Source organism: Carlito syrichta, unplaced genomic scaffold (assembly GCF_000164805.1).
Source record: "Carlito syrichta isolate Samal-C Ts95f unplaced genomic scaffold, Tarsius_syrichta-2.0.1 Scaffold314056, whole genome shotgun sequence".
Lineage (NCBI taxonomy): Eukaryota > Metazoa > Chordata > Mammalia > Primates > Tarsiidae > Carlito > Carlito syrichta.
The window spans coordinates 271,903-290,499 of record NW_007258152.1 but is presented as its reverse complement, the minus strand read 5'-3'; the positions used below and the strand labels follow the sequence as shown (position 1 = coordinate 290,499).

General features: G+C 35.3%; 1 protein-coding gene across 1 annotated transcript in view; it reads left to right on the top strand.

The window, feature by feature from the left end:
• LOC103273485 (contactin-associated protein-like 2) overlaps nucleotides 1-18,597 on the top strand; it is a gene marked incomplete at both ends in the record, with an annotated part of 313,919 nt that overhangs the window by 97,042 nt on the left and 198,280 nt on the right. The window contains one exon of the mRNA XM_008070922.1: nucleotides 1,306-1,477. Within this exon, the coding sequence (XP_008069113.1) occupies nucleotides 1,306-1,477 (172 nt within the window). The remainder of the gene's footprint in view (nucleotides 1-1,305; nucleotides 1,478-18,597) is intronic.

Here is an 18,597-nt window from a genome sequence, read left to right as displayed (position 1 = left end):
TTTTATATAGTACTGTGTTGGTGGAAATTAATGTACACTTCTGCAAGTAATCTTTTAAAAAGACTCAGATGACTAGGATTTACATATTGTTGTCTATTAATGAAGAGAGAAAGGAGTTATCTACTAAACTCTTCTTAGTAAAAAACAATAGAACATTTAAAAAAATAACTTAATAGACAATTTTTGTTTTTACTGAAAATTCATTTTATCCATTTAATAGAATATCTTGGTTTTAACTCATTTCATATAATTTTTTTGCTATAGATATAATATTATATAAAGCGAACTTGTGAATAACTTCAGATTTGTAAGTAGACGAATTAACACAGTTTAAATTTGCCCACTAAGCATATGTAGCGTGGTGAACAATATGAAAAGTAGAAGTTTTGGGACTTTTGGGAGATACTTAATGGGATTGAAAAATACCATTCTTTTATGACCTATACATTTTCCATGCATAATAAGAAAGATGAATTTTTCCATTAAAAAACTATAATGGAAATTGATTGGTGGTGATATTTTAGGTTTTTAGCAATATAACTCTTAATGTCTGATTTCAAGCTATACATATATATATATTCTATTCCTTAATAAAGTCAGCAGTATTTATTGTGTTTGAATTTTTCTTTTTTTGCTATTCACTCTTTTAACTTTAGTTTCATCTGTTATCATTTATTTTACTGTACCATACATATTATGTCACTTGTATAAGATGTATATTCAAAGTTGACCCTTATGCCAAATTTATTTTCTTATAATGTCCTCTTACATTTTATACACTGAAAAACAATTTGTATTGCAAATATCTCTGGATTGAGGTAGACATAGTTTCCTTTAACTGATAATACTAAGTTTAGCTTCTTGACTTCTGAGCAACAGCCTCTAGGGAATTAAGAAAATATAAGTAAACATTGACGATACAAGGGAAGGAGGTGGAATTTTTGGGAAAGCTCTAAAGTTTTGTGCCCTAATCTCTGAGGAAGCATAACTGTGAGTTTTTGACAGCAGAGGGACAGAAAGATGTGACAAAGTGAGAAAGATGTCAAAAAAGAAAATATGAGTGACAGTAGACCCCAGAGGCAAACACTGACCCGATAACCCATGGCAAGTCAACCCTGACTTCTTTCTCTGAAATCATCTCTTTCTCAAAAGGCTTCCTTCTTCTACACTGAATGTAACATCAGCAAGGATCAAAGAAACACAGAAGTTGAATGTGATGACTGTGGCCAGGTAAAATACCCACAAGAATTTTAGTGGAACATACTGTACACCAAATTTAATGTTTCTGTTTCTTCTGTTTCACAGGTTTCCTGAACCAGATGAGTAACTCAAGTCACTCTGTTCTCCAGCCTTCATTTCAAGGATGCATGCAGCTCATTCAAGTGGATGATCAACTTGTAAATTTATACGAAGTGGCACAAAGGAAGCCGGGAAGTTTTGCAAACGTCAGCATTGACATGTGTGCCATCATAGACAGGTAAACAGTCTTCTCATCCTACTTCATGCTGAACAAACTGTTCAAATTTTTGTCTGTTGTGAGATCAGTGAAAAAGGAAAATAAATAAAAATAAATAAAAATAAAAACAACAGGTAAGGAGGGACTTACAATTCTACATACCTATTGTAGTATATTTGTGATATTAGCAGTAACCACATTTGCATTTTTACATGGACATATATGATAAAATAGTCTGTGGTGTCTATTAGTCCATCAGCCTCCCTCAGAGAATCTGAGCCTTACACAAGTGGTTCTGCAAGCAACAGCTGTGTGACAGAGACATTCTAACCATTTATTTTTAGTTTTACTTTCTATACCCACAAGTGAAAATGTCCGTTCTCTCTCTGTCTGGGTCATGACTCGGTCTTAGCATACTGTCCCCTCCAAAGCTCCCTTCTAAAAGAAAAGAAACAAATGTCAATGGGCAATATGGAAATTTACTGAAGCAGAATATTTAGAGTAATGGAGTCTGCTTACAAAATACACATATTAAAGTAACGCAAAATCAATTCTTTGTTTTTGCAATTCTGGAGAGGAATATTAATAAAATTTCAATAATCTTTAGTTGAATTTTTACACAGTGGAAGGATACAAATAGTAATGATGGTATCTTATACACTATCCTAATATACTTATAAAAAATGAATTCTATTCCAAAAGTAAAAAGTTTTATTTTGAGATATTTTGTCTGTCAAGAAACCACATCTAACTAGGAGTTGAAGTTAGCCTAGTGAATCTGATTGTCTTTTAAGCTATTTTTAAATCTTTTATGGAAGGACTATCTTATTGTGAAAAATAATTTCACTGATTGTGTATTTTGAAAGATGAAAGTTCCTTAAAGTATTTTTAAGTTTTAAAATAAGATATGCATTCTACCACAGTCTGCTCACAACACAATGCAGACCTTAAGTCTCTAACAAATTTAAAAGGAAACCCTTAAAAAGTCACTCAAGGGCATATAATGAATCTTACAAATATATAAAATTATGTATTATGAATTATGTTTGCTTTCACATAACCTTAATAAAATGGTGTTCATATGAATGATACATTACAGTTTAAGGTGGCTATAGAATACAACTGTTTTAAAGTCTTAATTTTTTTAATAAGACTTAATGACATAGCATACTGTTTATTTCTGCTACATGTATGCAAATACTAGTTCTAATAGCCTAAACAGTTTATATTTAAACAGAATAATGAACAATTTTAATATAAATATACTTATAATTTTTGAACTATTAATAATGTATTATTTCTGCCTAAAGCAAGTGGCAGCAATGATCAGAAAAGCTGAGAGGTGAATGTTTAAATTTATTTGTTCTGATATTATCTACATCTTATAATAATGTTTTTATACAGAAAAATTTTTATTTATAATTGTAATACAATATTTTGAATATTTTAGAATCTATTCTTTTAATATCAACTGCAGCAATGGTATAATAATTCTGTTAACTTATTTAGTTTTATAAACAGCCTAGATTGTATATTGATGTTTCACTTCAAGCTTCATGTTTCCTGGGCATTATATTTAAACTATTTGCTACCAAAGAATTAGGGGTGACATGTTGAGATTTTAATGTTATACTGTAATAAAGACAGTAGGGTTAAATTGACCCCGAAAGAATGAATGAGATTTTGTTAAATGAAAAGAATGGAAGATGATACTCCTGGTGAGAAGACTAATACAAGAGGAAGTGTATAACAGAAAATACAAATTTCAATTTTAGTAGAAACAAAAATATGCAAAATGCATTTTTGTCCAAATGGATCAGTCCCATTGTCTATCTTGCCAAGTTCCTGCAGCTGACTGGGCAAAGAACAACCTTCTTATCCTGTAAGAAGACAAAAGGGGAAAATTAGCTATGGGGAACATCACATGTGACCTGTGGCACATCTCCACAAATTTTCCAAACCAATTATAGAGCTCATTTTTAGCATATACAATTGTTTGAGGGCAACAACTTCTGTACACTAAATACCAATGTGTGAAATAGCAGTTTGCTTCTGTCTCCTAAAATGTTCCCAGTTCAAAATCTTCATTTGTGAAGTGTATTTTCATGGTATGATTCAGGACTATATTCGCTTTACTTCAATCATTGAAGAGCTCACTCTTGATATAACCCTTACTCTATACATTTCTAGTTGAGAGTACTAACAGTTTTAGGCTGTCCTCACAGAACATTGACCCACTCAAATAACCCTTTAACAAGACATCCCTAGCACACCTCTGGTTTGGTTTTTTGTTTTTTCCTCACTAACTGAGACTCTGCTACTGCTTAATATCTACAACTTTCTTTTCAAACTAACCTAAAGAAAACCTTGAGTGGATCTTGCTTACTTTTCTCCTTTCAAATTCCAGCTTGATTAATTAGAGAGCTATTTTGAGAGGATTTTTTTTAAAGGATAAATGAGGACATAGAGTAAAAAAGAAAAGAAAAGAAAAAGAGCTAAACGCTGCACAAGCCTATTTTTTCTAAAAAGTTTGGAGATTATGGATAGCTGCAATGATTTGATGAGTAGAACTTAGGGAAATCACTGAAGGGAAAATGATTCTAAAGGAGTTTTTCTGTGAGCCATACTATAATACCCTATGATTTAAACCCATTTTTTTTTTCTTTGCGTGGTGTTTTGCATGTGGCTTGTTTTGTTTACTTGTTTGTTTTTGAACACAGCTTGGAATCAAAGAAAGAACGAGCATGCCAAGCTAAAGAATTATGCAATTCAATTTACTTTACCAGTGCCTACTCTATGTCAGCCTGTCCTAGGAATAAATCATTGAATAGAACAGATAAAGATACTTTCATACTCGAAGCTTGTATTCTGGGAAAGGGGAGGAAGGACAGATGATAAACTACAAATATAATTAAAAAGTAAAAAATAGAGAAAGCAAGAAGGTAAAAGTTTTATTTTAAAAAAAGAGAAAAATAGAAAACCAAAAAACTAGAGAAATGCAAGGAAGACTGACATGCCAAGAGATCAAGGTGTTGAGTTGCAGTTTAAATAGGCTGGTCAAAACAACCTCACTGAAAAGATAACATTAGTGCAAGAGCTGAAAGAGGTTACAGACCAATGTGGGGTAAGGCATTCCAGGCAGAGAGCATGGTCAATGCAAAGAGGTTGCCTGTCATGATCCAGGATCAGCAAGGCAGCCAGGGTGGCAAGTTTGGAAGGACAAGAACACTTGAAGGAATATAGACCAGAACAGTCCTAGAAGCCAGGTCCTGGAGACTTGTAGGTTATCATAAGCTTTTGGGTTTTATTCTGAGGCAGCTAGAGAGCTGTTGCAGTGTTCCAAATAGAGCAATAACATGTTGCAAGTTACATTTTAAAAGAATGAATCTGAGCTGTGAGAACGGGGAAGGTAAAAGCAGGAGGGTAACTAAAAGGATATGATGCCGGTGTCCTTGACCAGGATGTTAGCACAAGAGGTAGTGAGATGCTGTCAGTTCTGAACATATTTAAAAGGCAGAATCAATAAGGTTTCTTGACGAACCAGATTTGGGATATGAGAGAAAAAAAGGACATAAGGATAGATTCAAATGATTTGGTAAGAACTGTTGGAAGGAAGGAGATGCCATCTCCTCAGATGGGGAAGGCTGGTAGTAAAGAAGGTTAGTAATTTGAGGAGGAAAAAAAATCAGAAAGATAATAATAGGTATGAGTTCAAATGTCTATTGGACACCTAAATGGAAATTTGAAGAAGGAATGGTTGGAGACACACCCATGCACATATTTATGTCTGTCTCTCTCTCATCTATCTATCTATCTATCTATCTATCTATCTATCTATCTATCTATCTATCTATCTATCTCCTATGGCAAACATCTTGAAGTGCCTGATCCAACTCTTTTTCTCAACCATTTTTTCTCCAACCTCTTTCCAGGTATGAAAACCTGAGAGCAAAAACCTCCAGAAATATTGCTTCAGCCAAAGTTAGCTTCATTTACTTCCTCCCACTGGAGGAACCACCAGAACTGTATGGCATTTCAAAGTTGGGGTGGATGGAGAGAGTTGTAAGATGGGAAGAGTGAGGGAAGGGTGGTGTTACTGGCTAGAGTGAGTCATAGCACGGTGCTGGCAAGTACTGGTCAGAATTTGTAAACTAAATGTTTGTGTAACAGATGATAGTCTTAGGACTTGTGTATCTGTGTGGAGTTATTGTTTGATTTGTTTTTCTGTGGTCTCTTCCAGGATATATATGAATAGAAAGAAGCTGATATTAAAATATTTTGAGCTTAATTATGTAGTGATTATGCTAGGTTTGGCAAATTCTATCTATTTTGTGAGTAATAGTGAAGTCTGTTTTGCAAGTCGTGGTTTCTTTTTCAATCCTAAGAGCACTGTTCACAGCTTAGCTGCCAGAGGAATGCTTTTTAGTTTATCTCAGGCAGAAGCAGCAATGTGACACAAGTCCTGGCTACTGAGAGATAAGCAGGAGTCAGCTGTAGTGTTCTTGGGAAAACTTTTGTTCTCCTCATACAGATGTCCCTCTTCCCCTCCTTTTTAAAAGCAGACATGACAACTAGAGCTGTATGTTCAAGAAAACTACAGATCATGTGGCCATATTCACTCATTTTTATGTGAAAAAAATCAATTCTTGTTTATTTAAGTCATTATGAGCCAAGTTTTATTTATTTTTGGAGCCAAAAGCACGTGTCTTTTCTTTGTCCTTCACTTCTAAAATTATTATTATTTTAGCCAGAACACAGAGGAATAAATACCCAAGTGTGGAAATGATGTCAAAAAAAGATGATAAATTTATTTTAGTATGTATTAAGTTGCAGTCCACTGATAACCCCTCAAGATTAGAATTTGGGGAATAAATAGCTGTTTACAGGTCAAAGCTAATTCATTTTGTTCCAGTCAGCACCTGATTTTTAACATGACTATAGCAACTCGTAAAAGTGACACATTAGAACCTTCTTTGCTCTTTTCTGTCCACCTCCCTTGTGAATATATTAAAAATATATTAAGAAATAAAACCAGTAAAAATTCTAGGTAACACAAAGCAGAAAAATAAAAGTAAATGCTCTAACTTAAACACAACCTGCAAGATTACCACTTGAGAAATTGTGAATAGACTAGATCCTATTCCTGAGTTAGTAATTAGGTCTTTATTATATTTTTGGATGAAATACATAATCACATATCCAATTTTTATTTTTTAAATTCAGTGCTTTCTTTTCAAGACCATGTACCCAGTTTGATTTTTTTTCCTTAAAAGAAAAAAATAAGTTAATGGATTTTCGATAAGAGTATTTAAATATTCTTACTGCCCGCTCACTGCTCTGACAACTGTTCCTACAAGTTTCTTTTTTTTCTTTCTTTTTTTGATAGAGATGAGATTTTTGCTATGTTGCCCAGGCTGGTTTCAAACTCCTGGGCTCAAGCAATCCACCCACCTCAGTCTCCCAAAGTGCTGGGATTACAGGTGTGAGCCACCACACTCAGCCTCCTACAAGCTTTGAGATATGACTTGGTGACTGCTGAACTGGGGTTCTAGGATCTGTGTAAGGTGATGACTGGTTCCAGTGTGTCTGAGACTGTCTCAGTTTTAGCACTGGAAGTCTCGCATCTGGAGAAACTCCTCCATTTTGGGTAAACAAGGATGGTTGGTGATGCTGTATCTGTATACTCTAAGCCTTCCTTTTCCTAACCCCTTTATCTGGTTTACCAACTATCTAAGCATTTTTATAGACCCCACTGGACACACCGTGACTTCTGAATCTCTTGGCGACTACATACAAGCTGAAATAAATTATGGTACATGTATGTATTGGCAGGGGTCAAAAGTTGGGAGACCTTAAGTTCCTTCTTGGCCTCAGCTTATCATACCTCCATATCTACTCTACATACACCACCTCAGGCTGACATGCGGCCCTTCACAATTTAGATCTTCAAAAACCACCACTGCCATGGTGGGATTTCTAAGTCTCTGCTGAGATTCATTCAGTCAACTAATGCTTATTGAAGATAGCACCAAGCAGAGAAGAGTAACAGTACCTCTTGGGACTTTATACTGAAGTGGTAAAGGAATGGTCATTGATCAGACCTTGCACCATTTTAACACTGTGTTTGGTCTTAAATGTCTTAATACTTAAGATGCTTCTGTGTTCTTCTCAAAAACCTAACTTTTTCAAACCACGAGCCCCTTGGTTTTAAGCTACCTTGCCAAAATGGAACCCACATGTCTGTTAACTTTTTGTTCTAGCTCAGAGTCCAAAGGTGAATTCTTCCAGTATCCACTTCCAATGACAAACGTCATTGATCCACTGGGAAGACAGTCACAGTGCAAGAAAAATTTGATGAAAAATAAACAAAACCAAAAAGGACTTAAAGTATCTCCAAGTTATTTCCACTTTAGTAAAAGGAAAGCCTCTGTCATGAACATTAATGTTTCTGTGGTGACAGTATTTATACCAATTTTTTTTTCTATGTCAGCTTGACCTTTCTTACTTTAATCTGCCTTGCTCTGAGTCTGACACCTCCTTTTATTCATACATCTCTAGGCTGACCACACCCTTCTGTTCTTTCTTTAGAAATGTTAATGTCATCAATTAGATTAGTTTCAAACCTTGATAGCACTTCCTGTACATTGGGGAACATTTGCCTCTTATCATTAAGTGCTTTGCTTATTTCATTACTCATAGTGTAATGAAATACTTTGCTTTCACTTCATGGTAATTATTAATAGAGAATAAAAGAAGCAGAAAGTCTCTCAGGTAAACTTCACACCATATGATATTTGCAATGGTTCAGTCCTGACAGTACTGTGTCTCCAATTCTATTAAACACCAAAGCATCGAAGAACAGGTTGGCTAAAAGAAATTCTGGGAAAACTTGAGCCAACAAGCCATTTTCCTAGAATGAAACTGAATTTCCTTTTGGGGAACATGCTTAGGAGAAACACTATTCAGCGTCCTCAAACCTAATCACCAACTGAAAGATACTTTAATTTTTTCCATAGGACAATTCATATTGTGATTCTTTTTTTTTTTTTTTTTTTTTTTTTTAGAAAACAGGATTTATTGAGAGGACAGAAAAGCTCCCACAGTGGGAGAGGACCCAAAGGGGTTACCCTAATTGTGATTCTTTAATGCAGATATGTCAATTTTGTCTCTTCACGTTATCTGTTTATTACCCATCTTGGATTCCCTTTATTTTATATTGCAAATGGCTATGTTCTTTCTTAGTTTGAGATAAATAAAACTTCCAGTAGTTTCCGAAATGCTCTGCTTCCTCATGCTACGTCTAACTTATTTCTGATATTAAGTGTATGGTTTTCTGTATGAATTTCTCGACCTTCCATGCTAACCCCAGTCCTCCCTTTGATCTTTAACTTCATTGCCAAAGTCATTTGGTTTCTTTTAGAAAGGATTTATAGAGGAGTTTCCTGTTTATACATAAACATTTAAGCCACAGGCATCTGTCTTGCACAAAAACCTAAATCATCTGTCAGCTCAATGACCTAAAAGTATCACACACCCAGGCGAACCTATGTTCAAGTCAGTTGCCTCTCTGAAGTGATTTCAAAGTGATTTCATTTTTAAGTACAAAAAGAATACTAGAGTGACAAAAACTTATTTTAAAAAAAGAGTAGTGAAATGCCAGAGGAGATATCTCTCCTAAGAAATAAAGAAAAAGAAAAAGTTGAATTAGCCATTTTAAGATTCAACAGCTGGCCTATTCTTCTTTGATGCATTGCATGTATTAGGACAAAAGAAAACTATATTTGCTTTTGGCATGGCATATAGCTGTGCTTTGACATTTAAATCCCAAGGAAGGCTTAGTGCATAAAAGTAATGTCAGAAAAACAGTAATATGTTTGAAGATAAGCAGAAAGGAAAAAGATAAATAATTTTAACATGTAGCTAAATCAACTACAGAGAGTTTTAAATAAGCCATTTAATTTTATGTCTTGCTCTTGATATTATATTACCTGAAAAATAAAAACAATAGTAAATGATTTGAAAAACATTTCAAATATCTTTCTTAAACATTTGCTTTTTAAGATAATTGTTCTAGTCAATTACTTGCAAAATACATCGCAAAATTTTAATTTAACATTAAGAATTAATTTAATTGACCTTCCCTAAACCAACTTTACAGACTCATAGACACTCTATTTATACTTAAAAATAAAAGATCAAGAGTGATATCCACAACTTGGTGGAGGAGGAGTTGGAGCTGGTAAGTCATCATCCTTGATTCGCTGTGTTACCTGACATGCTCTGTGGGAGTTAGTCATTTTTTCCAACATATATGTATATGAGTCATGTTTATTATTGTAACAACCTGATTTAATTAAATACTAAGTACATTTTAAATTGAGTAGAGACAGAGAAAAGAGTGTCCATTAAAATCAAGTTAAAAAGTTTTAGAAACACAAACACAAATCCGTAAGTCTAAATGTGGGCAAGACAACCGTAAAAATTTGTAGAGATTCATAAAAACTGATATGAATTCACTTCGTGGTGCCTTTAGTTTTCACTGCACTTTAAGGGGAAAAGCCAAACTGAAAATTGAGATTGGTACTCTATGGAAATGGTTTGATAGAAATGCTAGTGGATTGAAACTGTAGACTTCTAATCAGTGGGTCTACACCCAGAGACCCCAGGGCACACCCACCATTACTTGAACCTCCAATTTATGTGATGCACGGTTTCAGTTAGAGTAAAATGGTTAAGGCATGAATCTTTTAATGACTTCTTTCTTTACTGCATTTTACTAAACCCAATATATTGAAGACTTATGCTGTTCTCCAGTCTGAAAAAAAAAAAAGTGGAGTTCGCTTTTTTTTTGCTTTGCTTTAGCTATTTTGGGATCCTTTGTATTTCAAATAATAAAGAGAAAGGAAAGGAAAATGGAGGAAGAACTATTAAGGAAGGACATATTACTCTCTGGTTTGTTAGTATGAGACATTTTTGACTTTCATGAAATTAAAAATCAAAGGCAAAAATTTTTAAATGTTATTTACTGCAACATTTAAAAATGATATTTTGTTTGAAATTTTTTTCTTTGCTATTTAAATGATCTATGACTTGAAACAAAAAAGAAGGGAGTCATAGATTTTTCTATGCTAGGGAAAAACAGTTTTCTATGTTAGGAAAAAATAAGACTTAGGACTTGTCATTATTTTTATTTTATTTGTTTACTAAAAGCAAGCATTTCCTCTTTGTGTGATTGTGTCTGTGCACCTAGAAGCAGTTTTAAGACCATAACAAGTTTAGTATTTCAGATAGTATTGACTAAAATTCTCAAAGCACTCACTACTGTATTACAGATACTTTATAGTCTTCACCAATGAACTTGTTGAGTAGCTTATTAGAGTCTGAATCTCATTTTGTTTATCAAACCCTACTTACATAAAAAAGAATGTTACATGAGCAGGAAAGGAATGCAGATGGAAAGAGTGAAGAATATGTATGTGCTTTGTTTGAAATGGTGTTGAAAATGAGTGTACAATAAATTTTAATAAATTGCACTGTCTGAAAGGGGTACCTTAATCAGTAAACAGATGGATCTAAATAAATCATTATCTACAATTGTGACAAGGTTAAAACTATTAAAGTACCATACAACATTTGTTTATAGGATTAACTTTGCTTCCGACAAGTGCTATCTGTTATACTTTTATTCTAATAGTTTCATGATCTTTGCTTCTTCGGCATAATCCCAGACAGGCTTCATGAATACACTTCAGTGAAGACTACCTCTGGGAAAATAGACGTGACATCAAAGTGAATTACTTTAAATAAAAAAAAGAAAAAGAAAAAGAAACTTCAGGCATTTGAATATTAAAGAAGAAATTTCTGAGTGACATTTTCAAAGTTAGAAACACCCATACACAAAAAGACAAGTTCCTTTCACATAGTTATTATATTTTATTAACTCAAGGGACACATGTTAATCTCTTATGAAGGTCAAAGCACCGGTACTAGTCTATGCAATAAGACCAAAAGATACTGAATAGGATCTCTTCTCCCAGGAAATATACTAATGAAGCCATAAAGACAGGAAAATTCATAAGTACTGTTAAAACTATGTTAAGAAGCATGTGCTTCTCAATCATCACAGATAACGATTTCTAAGGGAAATTAATGAAGGGAAATATCACTGTCAGCTCAATGGCTGGTGGAAGCTTCATAAAGGAAATATGTGGAACTTTAGAAGAACTTTAACTTCAAATGATAAGAAACAAAGGCAAAAATACTCCAGGCAAAAGCAGAGGCATGAGCAAAAGTATAGAGGCACAGATAACCATTGTCATATTTCTGAAATATTTAAGAGGTTGTTTAAACTACAGTAGAAATTTGTGTAGAAAAGTCATAGAATAGTGGGAAATATCTTTAATTCATTCATTTATTCATTCTTCCTATAATCATTCATTGATTACCTTCCACATATCAAGGGTGGTATTAGCGTTGATTAATAAGATTAATTTGGGGCCCTATTTTCTTACTGACTAAAACTGACAGACATTCAAACACACACACACACACACACACACAATTACTGAAAAAACTGGCAAATGTCAAAATGATAGTATGCACAAGTAATAGCATCTCTAATTCTGCCTTAGTCTAGGTTAGAATGAAAATCACAGAGTAGTAATTGACAGGCACACAGTTCATGCGTTTCAGACCATTAAAAAGTACATGCAGAAAAAGTTGGGTGTGGATGACTTGGGTACTTGCGGTAGTTGTGGTGAGTTCCTTCAGAGATGGGCAGCTACTAGTGAGGGAAGATGGGGAGTTAAAACTGTAGGGAGAACTGAATGAGAAGGCGCTGGGCTTCTTTCTTTTTTTTTACTAAAAAGACTGTAATTTGTCCTCTGGGCAATAAGCAGTCATTGAAAGAGTCTCAGGGAAGCCAAGTTTTGCGTGACTAACATTTACTCTGATTATCTGGGGAGAGGTGATGAGAGATGAACTATTGCAGTCGCAGAAAAAAAACAGACAGAAAATGATATATTCAAGCCATTTAGGAGTGGGACTAAAGAGAGCTCATTAGTCGTGGAGGCAGGGAACATACTGGCAGGAAAAAGAAACTGGTTTTGGAGAAATAAAAGACTTTAATAAAAAATGAAGTCTTACCTTCACTAGTCCCCGAACAAAGTCTTAACTAAATGTTACTGGGATCTGGAAGATGATGAAAACTAGTAGCAACAATGGAACAATGGGGAGAGGTAAAAGAGAGAAAATCAAAATAGGACAGGTAGAGTTGGGGTAGAAGAACAGGTAGTGAGATGTGGAGTATAAAGGAAGGCAGGATATGGCACATGCTATACTGTCTAATACTGCAGCCACTAGCCACACATGGCTAGTGGACACGTTAAAAGAAGGTGTTCTAATTGAGAAGTGTTGTAAGTGTAAAAGACACCACAGACTGTGAGCACTTAGCACACATAAAGAAATATAAGATAACTCATTCATACTTTTATTGATTATATATCATTTTAAATAAAATACATTATTAAAATTAATGTCACCTCTTTTTACTTTTGAAATGTGTTTACCATAAAATTTTAAATGACGTATGACATGTGGCTCGCATGGTATTACTGTTGGGCAGTGCTGGTCTAGAATCTTCCTCTAGATAGTTTTAACTAGAGAGTATTTCACTAGAAAGGGCTCTCCAACTTCTTTGTTGGTCTTGTCCGTGAGTGAGTTAAAAGATCCCTGCAACTTCCGATAGGACTCATCAAATTGTCCTTTAGACTTATTTTATTTCAGAGACAAGGGGGATTCCCAGAAGATATGTGAAACTGGCATGATTCTGAAATTCTCAGTCTCTTTTAATTAGTTAGAAGTTTTTTTAAGCCTGAATTTACTTGCAATATCATCTCCAGAGAATATCTTTACAGACTTAAAAGCCAGATGTGTTGATTTTCTCCTGGAATATTAATTCCCTATTCTTTAAAAATAAAATAAGAAGTAGTCAGTGGGGGAAAAAAGAAGCCTAGATTAAGATGATATTTTAGTTGATCATAGTGTAGAACTCCTGGTTTGAAGATTATTTTTTCCACTAAAATGTCTGTCAGTTATAAAACTGTGTATAAGTACACATCTTTGAAATAAAAGTTTGGGTCTCAGTAAGAAATTGCTTTCAGCTGCTAGAGACCTCATAACCATTTAGACAAATGTGAAGTTTTTTATTGCACATATAAGATATCTGAAATAGACTATCCAGAGCTTGTGTGATATCTCCAGCAACCCATTTAAGACCCAGACTCTAACATTCAGTTCCAATTTCCTTAGTTCCAGGTTTCCATTCTCCCAGTGACAAAATGGTGCTAGAACTCCAGGCAGTTCATCTGATGCTCATAAAGAAAAAGAATTCCAAATGTATGAATTCAGCAATGCTTTATGAAGCTCCTCCTTCTTTAATAAGCCATCTGAGAAGTTCCATGCAACACTCACTCACATCTCTTTAGCCAGATAATCACTACTACAGCGAGTCACAAGATAGACTGAGAATTACAATTTCATTCTAGGTGGAAATATGCCAACTAAAACTTTGGGGATTGTTACTAGGGAGAAAGAGGACAATCTTTAAAGGGATATTCAAATAACACTCTTTGGCAAGTGATGTTTCAAAAAAATTTTTTAAAAATAGTAAAAAAGAAAAATGCATGCTTCCAAAATAAATACTCCATGTAGCATTTATATAATTTATTCAGGTTACATATTTCATGTTTTTCCTCCAACAATGCAAAATAAATATAGTTATTAAACTTCAGGCTTAGACAATAGACATTTTAGGGTATTCAAAGATGAATAAGTTACAGTCTCTGTCTTTAAATATTCCGTAATAGAATGGCAGAGGTATTCTATTTCTTATACTAACCTCCTACTTGAAATTCATCAATAGCTTCTCCCTGTTCTTAGAAAAAAGACCCAGACCCTTAAAAGTAGTCCATTGGCGTTTTGTGGTCTGGTTTTTGTCTCCTTTTGCAGTTTTGTCTCACACAATTCCCCGCCACACCCTCTAGCCACACTGGCCTTTCACTGGTGCCTAGGGTGTGCTTTCCATGGAGTCCCTGACTGCACTGCACTCTGGGTCTGGAATTGCTCTGCCCTTACCACTCATTACTTGTCTGCTTTCCTATCCTTCAAATCTCAATTCATAGATTATTTCTTTAAGGAGGCATCCCAGGCTCTCTAAGGCTGAGCTGAGCTTTTTGGAACTTCTATATAATTATGCATTTAAGACTGTTAGCTTCACAAGCATGAGAAACAGATTTAAGCTCACTCCCATTGTGACTCTGTGCCTAACACAGTGTCTGATGTGTAATATGCTTTAAATACATTTATTGATAGATGAATATAATATTAACACCAAAAAGGACCATAAAAGTATAAAGAAGGAAAAGAATTCCAAATGGAGCAATTCGGCAGTCCTTTTGAAAGGAGTAAAGTTAAAACTGGTCCTTTAAGGACAGCAAAGTGAAAATTAGATGATATGGGGCAAGACTGCCTTGGAAAAACAGACAATGTAAACTGAGGCATGTGACACAGCTGAAACAGGAAGTTGCCCCCAAATTCTCAGAATGCCTGGAGAAACATTCTAAGAATATGCGTGTTAGACTACAACCCAGGGAAGCCATTAGTTTGTGAAAAGTGCACAAGTGTTTGGGCATAAGTGTATACATGCCAGAGAATCTGTCATCAGATTTTACCCATTGGAAGACAATCCTGCTTCAATTCACTCATTCTCAAAGCCCTTCTGCCACTGTGTTCTCCACCTATCCTCTTTGAGTCAGTGGACAGAATATCCTAGAAGTGGGTATATCAGTAAAGAATTTACTGGAAAATTTTTTTTAAAAATTCTAAATTTTTCTATTTTGCTAACAATTTAATAAAGTAAGAAAAGGACCAGCTTCTATTTTTAAAATGTGCTGTAGAATGTTCTCTTGGTGGAGAAACTAGATTTCAGACGTCATGAGGGAACAGAAAAATTGGAGAAAAGTATTCAAGGTAAAAAGCAACTTGTTCCAGCACAATAACAGTCCCCTAAGACGGTTCTCTAAAGAACTCCTGGAAAGGTAGATGAGAATGCTATAGCACAGTTGATACAGATCGGTACAGAAATGAGAGCCCAAAAGTTATTTACACAGTAAATAACTGTGCCAGGAGAAGTATTTTCAATACCAGGGATGAATGGTAGAGTGTTGGCTGGAGTTGGAAGCTCAGCAGATAAACATGGGATAAAGGGAAAAAACGTATAAGAAGAGTAAGTAAAACAATTTTTTTTTCTTTGGAAAACGAGTATTTTAGGCCGGTACTTCTCAATCTCTCAGGTACATACAAATCATCTAGGACCTTGTCAAATGGCAGATTCTATTTAGTGAGATTGACGTGAGGACTGAGATTCTGCATTTCGAACAAATTCCAGGGTGCTGTTGTTACTGCTGCTCACAGGCCACCCTTAAATATAGTGAAGTTATAGCCAAGATGTGGAGAAAATGCAGCTGAGGTGGTGAGCAAAACGATTGGTGATGTGGCGTGGAAGTGTAGGGAAACCTATTTTCTTCTTTTTCCCATTTCCAGGGAAAATAAACCAAAGCAGAAGATGTAGACACTACCTGAGATTGCCTGGTACAGTGCTTGGAGGAGTATAAGAACAAATTGGAGTTTCTCTCAAAACTTCTGTTTCTCACACGTATCACCTATTCTCTTTAGAGTGTCATGTCTTACATTACTATTAGAAAAGAAACAGAAAACTGATTTTCAATCATTCGCTGTCTCTATGCATAGAAAGCATGGCCAAAGGATAACATAACAGCGTAACACAGTATCTAAATGTGAGGCTGTTCCATACTTATTGACTGACTCATGCTTAGATTCCCTATCAGAAATTTTTTCTTAATTTGCCCTTTTCATTGGAAGGAACTGTACAAGTCAGGGCTTTTGGTTATAAGTTAACAAACTAAATAAAACTTATAAAATATCTGATGGATTTAAGAAGTATGATTTTCTAGCTCAGAATTGATAGAAGGCATAACCCAAGGAGAGAGAGGCAAAGTCAAGTTTCACTTTTCACTAGAACACAGTTTTCTAGATCCCTCTCAGTCACCGAGAATAATCTCTATGATCCTGCATTTTGTGTGCCTTCCTTAAAATTTAGTTTCAGATGGGAGCATACAGTTGGTTATGCTTACATCTCTTGAACAGCCCTCATCCTCACCATCCCACATATCTTCCTTAGCAGAGAATGCTGTCATTCCTTCCATTTATCTTTAAATTTCTTTCTACTAGAGTTGCTTTCTACAGAGATTAACTCAGACTAGTTCAAGTAAAGGCAACTTATAAAGCTACACATGAAATGATTAGAAAAAAATCATGGAGGCAGGGCCCAGTGCCTCAAACTTGTGATCCCAGCACTTTAGGAAGTGAAGACAAGAGATTTGTCTGAGTCCAACGGTTTGAGACCAACCTAGGCCACTTGGCAAGACCTCATCTTTACAACAAATTTTTAAAAAACAACTGAGCTGGGCATGGTGGCATGCACCTCTGGTTTTAGCTACTTGGAAGGCTGAGGCAAAAGGATTGCCTGAGCCCAGTTGGTTGAAACCATGGTGGCCACGAGCATGCCACTGCACTCCAGCCTGGGTAACAGAGTGAGACTCTGACTGAAAAAGAAGAAAAAAAATTATGGAAATTCAAATGCAGGTGGCATAGCAGTAGGATGACCATATAACTCCCCAGAAAACTGGGCCTCTTTTAAGAGTGGAAGGAGTGTCACAGGCATGAACTGGCACTACACAGGATAGATTGGGATGCATGGTCACCTCACATGATAGCTGTGGGTTCTACTGCAGCTGACATTAGAGGAAGTTCTTGACTCAAGATCATTTTAAAGGGATGCATTCAGGAATCTTCATCCAAATGCTTTGCATTAATATACCTGAGCTATATTGTACTCGTCTGTTTCCTTTAATCCCAAACCAACTGAATTTCTCTGTTTATAGATTTTGTAGTCTTATAAATTCTGTGATGGGTATATGTTGCTTGTTTTCTCATCGACTGACTTCTTGTGAACAGTTCCCACCCTGCCACTTTTTAACAGCCTCTGGTTTCTGTTTGGGTTAATGGAAGCTGATCTGTCTTCAGTTATAATCAATGTTTCAACCTGTGAACACAGGGGTTCTTCCAGAAATATGCATATGATTAAGGCTAGGCATCCAAAAACCAATCCAAGATCATGAGTAGGGCAGTCTTAGGCCGAAGACAAACTGGAAAACCCAATCTGAAAGGGAAATAAACCAGAATCCTGGTAATGACTGAACCACTGGACTAAGCTAATATATAACTCCATAACTTTCATTTATTTGAACCAATAAATTTCCTTCTTTTATGAATACAGACTCAATTGAGTTTTCTGTTGTTTACTTCTAAAACCATCAGATCTAATACAATTCCAGTGTTTCTCTGCATTTTGTTCTGAGCTCCCCCTATAAAGACTTTTGTTTCAGCTATCATTGCTAACTGGCCAGTTGTTTTTATATTTTTTTACTTCAAATCCTGGAAAAGAAATTTGTTGACTCTATTTAACTTTTCTCACTGGGCCCTGGTAATAAGCTGCTGGTCAACATATGGTTTGACTGCTCAGTCAAGTTCCCAGCCATAAACCAGTCACTGGAGCCAAATAGGAGGGCTACTGTCCTCTCTCTGAGGACCTACATCCGTTTCCCTTCTGTAGTGGGTATTAGTAGGACAAGTATTGGGGCATCTGTATAAGATTCAGTTTTATACTCCGTATTCATTATCATCCTTGCTTTTCAACTATATCATCTCAATCACAGTTATGTATCACAAGTACTTTGAGAACTTTAACTTACTGTTTTGGTTCAATCACACTGCTGTAACAGGATGCCATAGACTAGGTGCCTTGTAAAACAACAGAAATTTGTTTTTCACAGTTCTGGAGGTTAGGAAACCTGAGTTGAAAGCACTCACAAATTTAGTATATGATAAGGTCTCACTTCTTTGTTCATAGATGGCATCTTCTCACTGTGCCTTCACATGGCAGACAAGGGAAGGAGTTCTCCAGAATCTTTTTTAATAAGGGCACTAATCCCATTTATGAG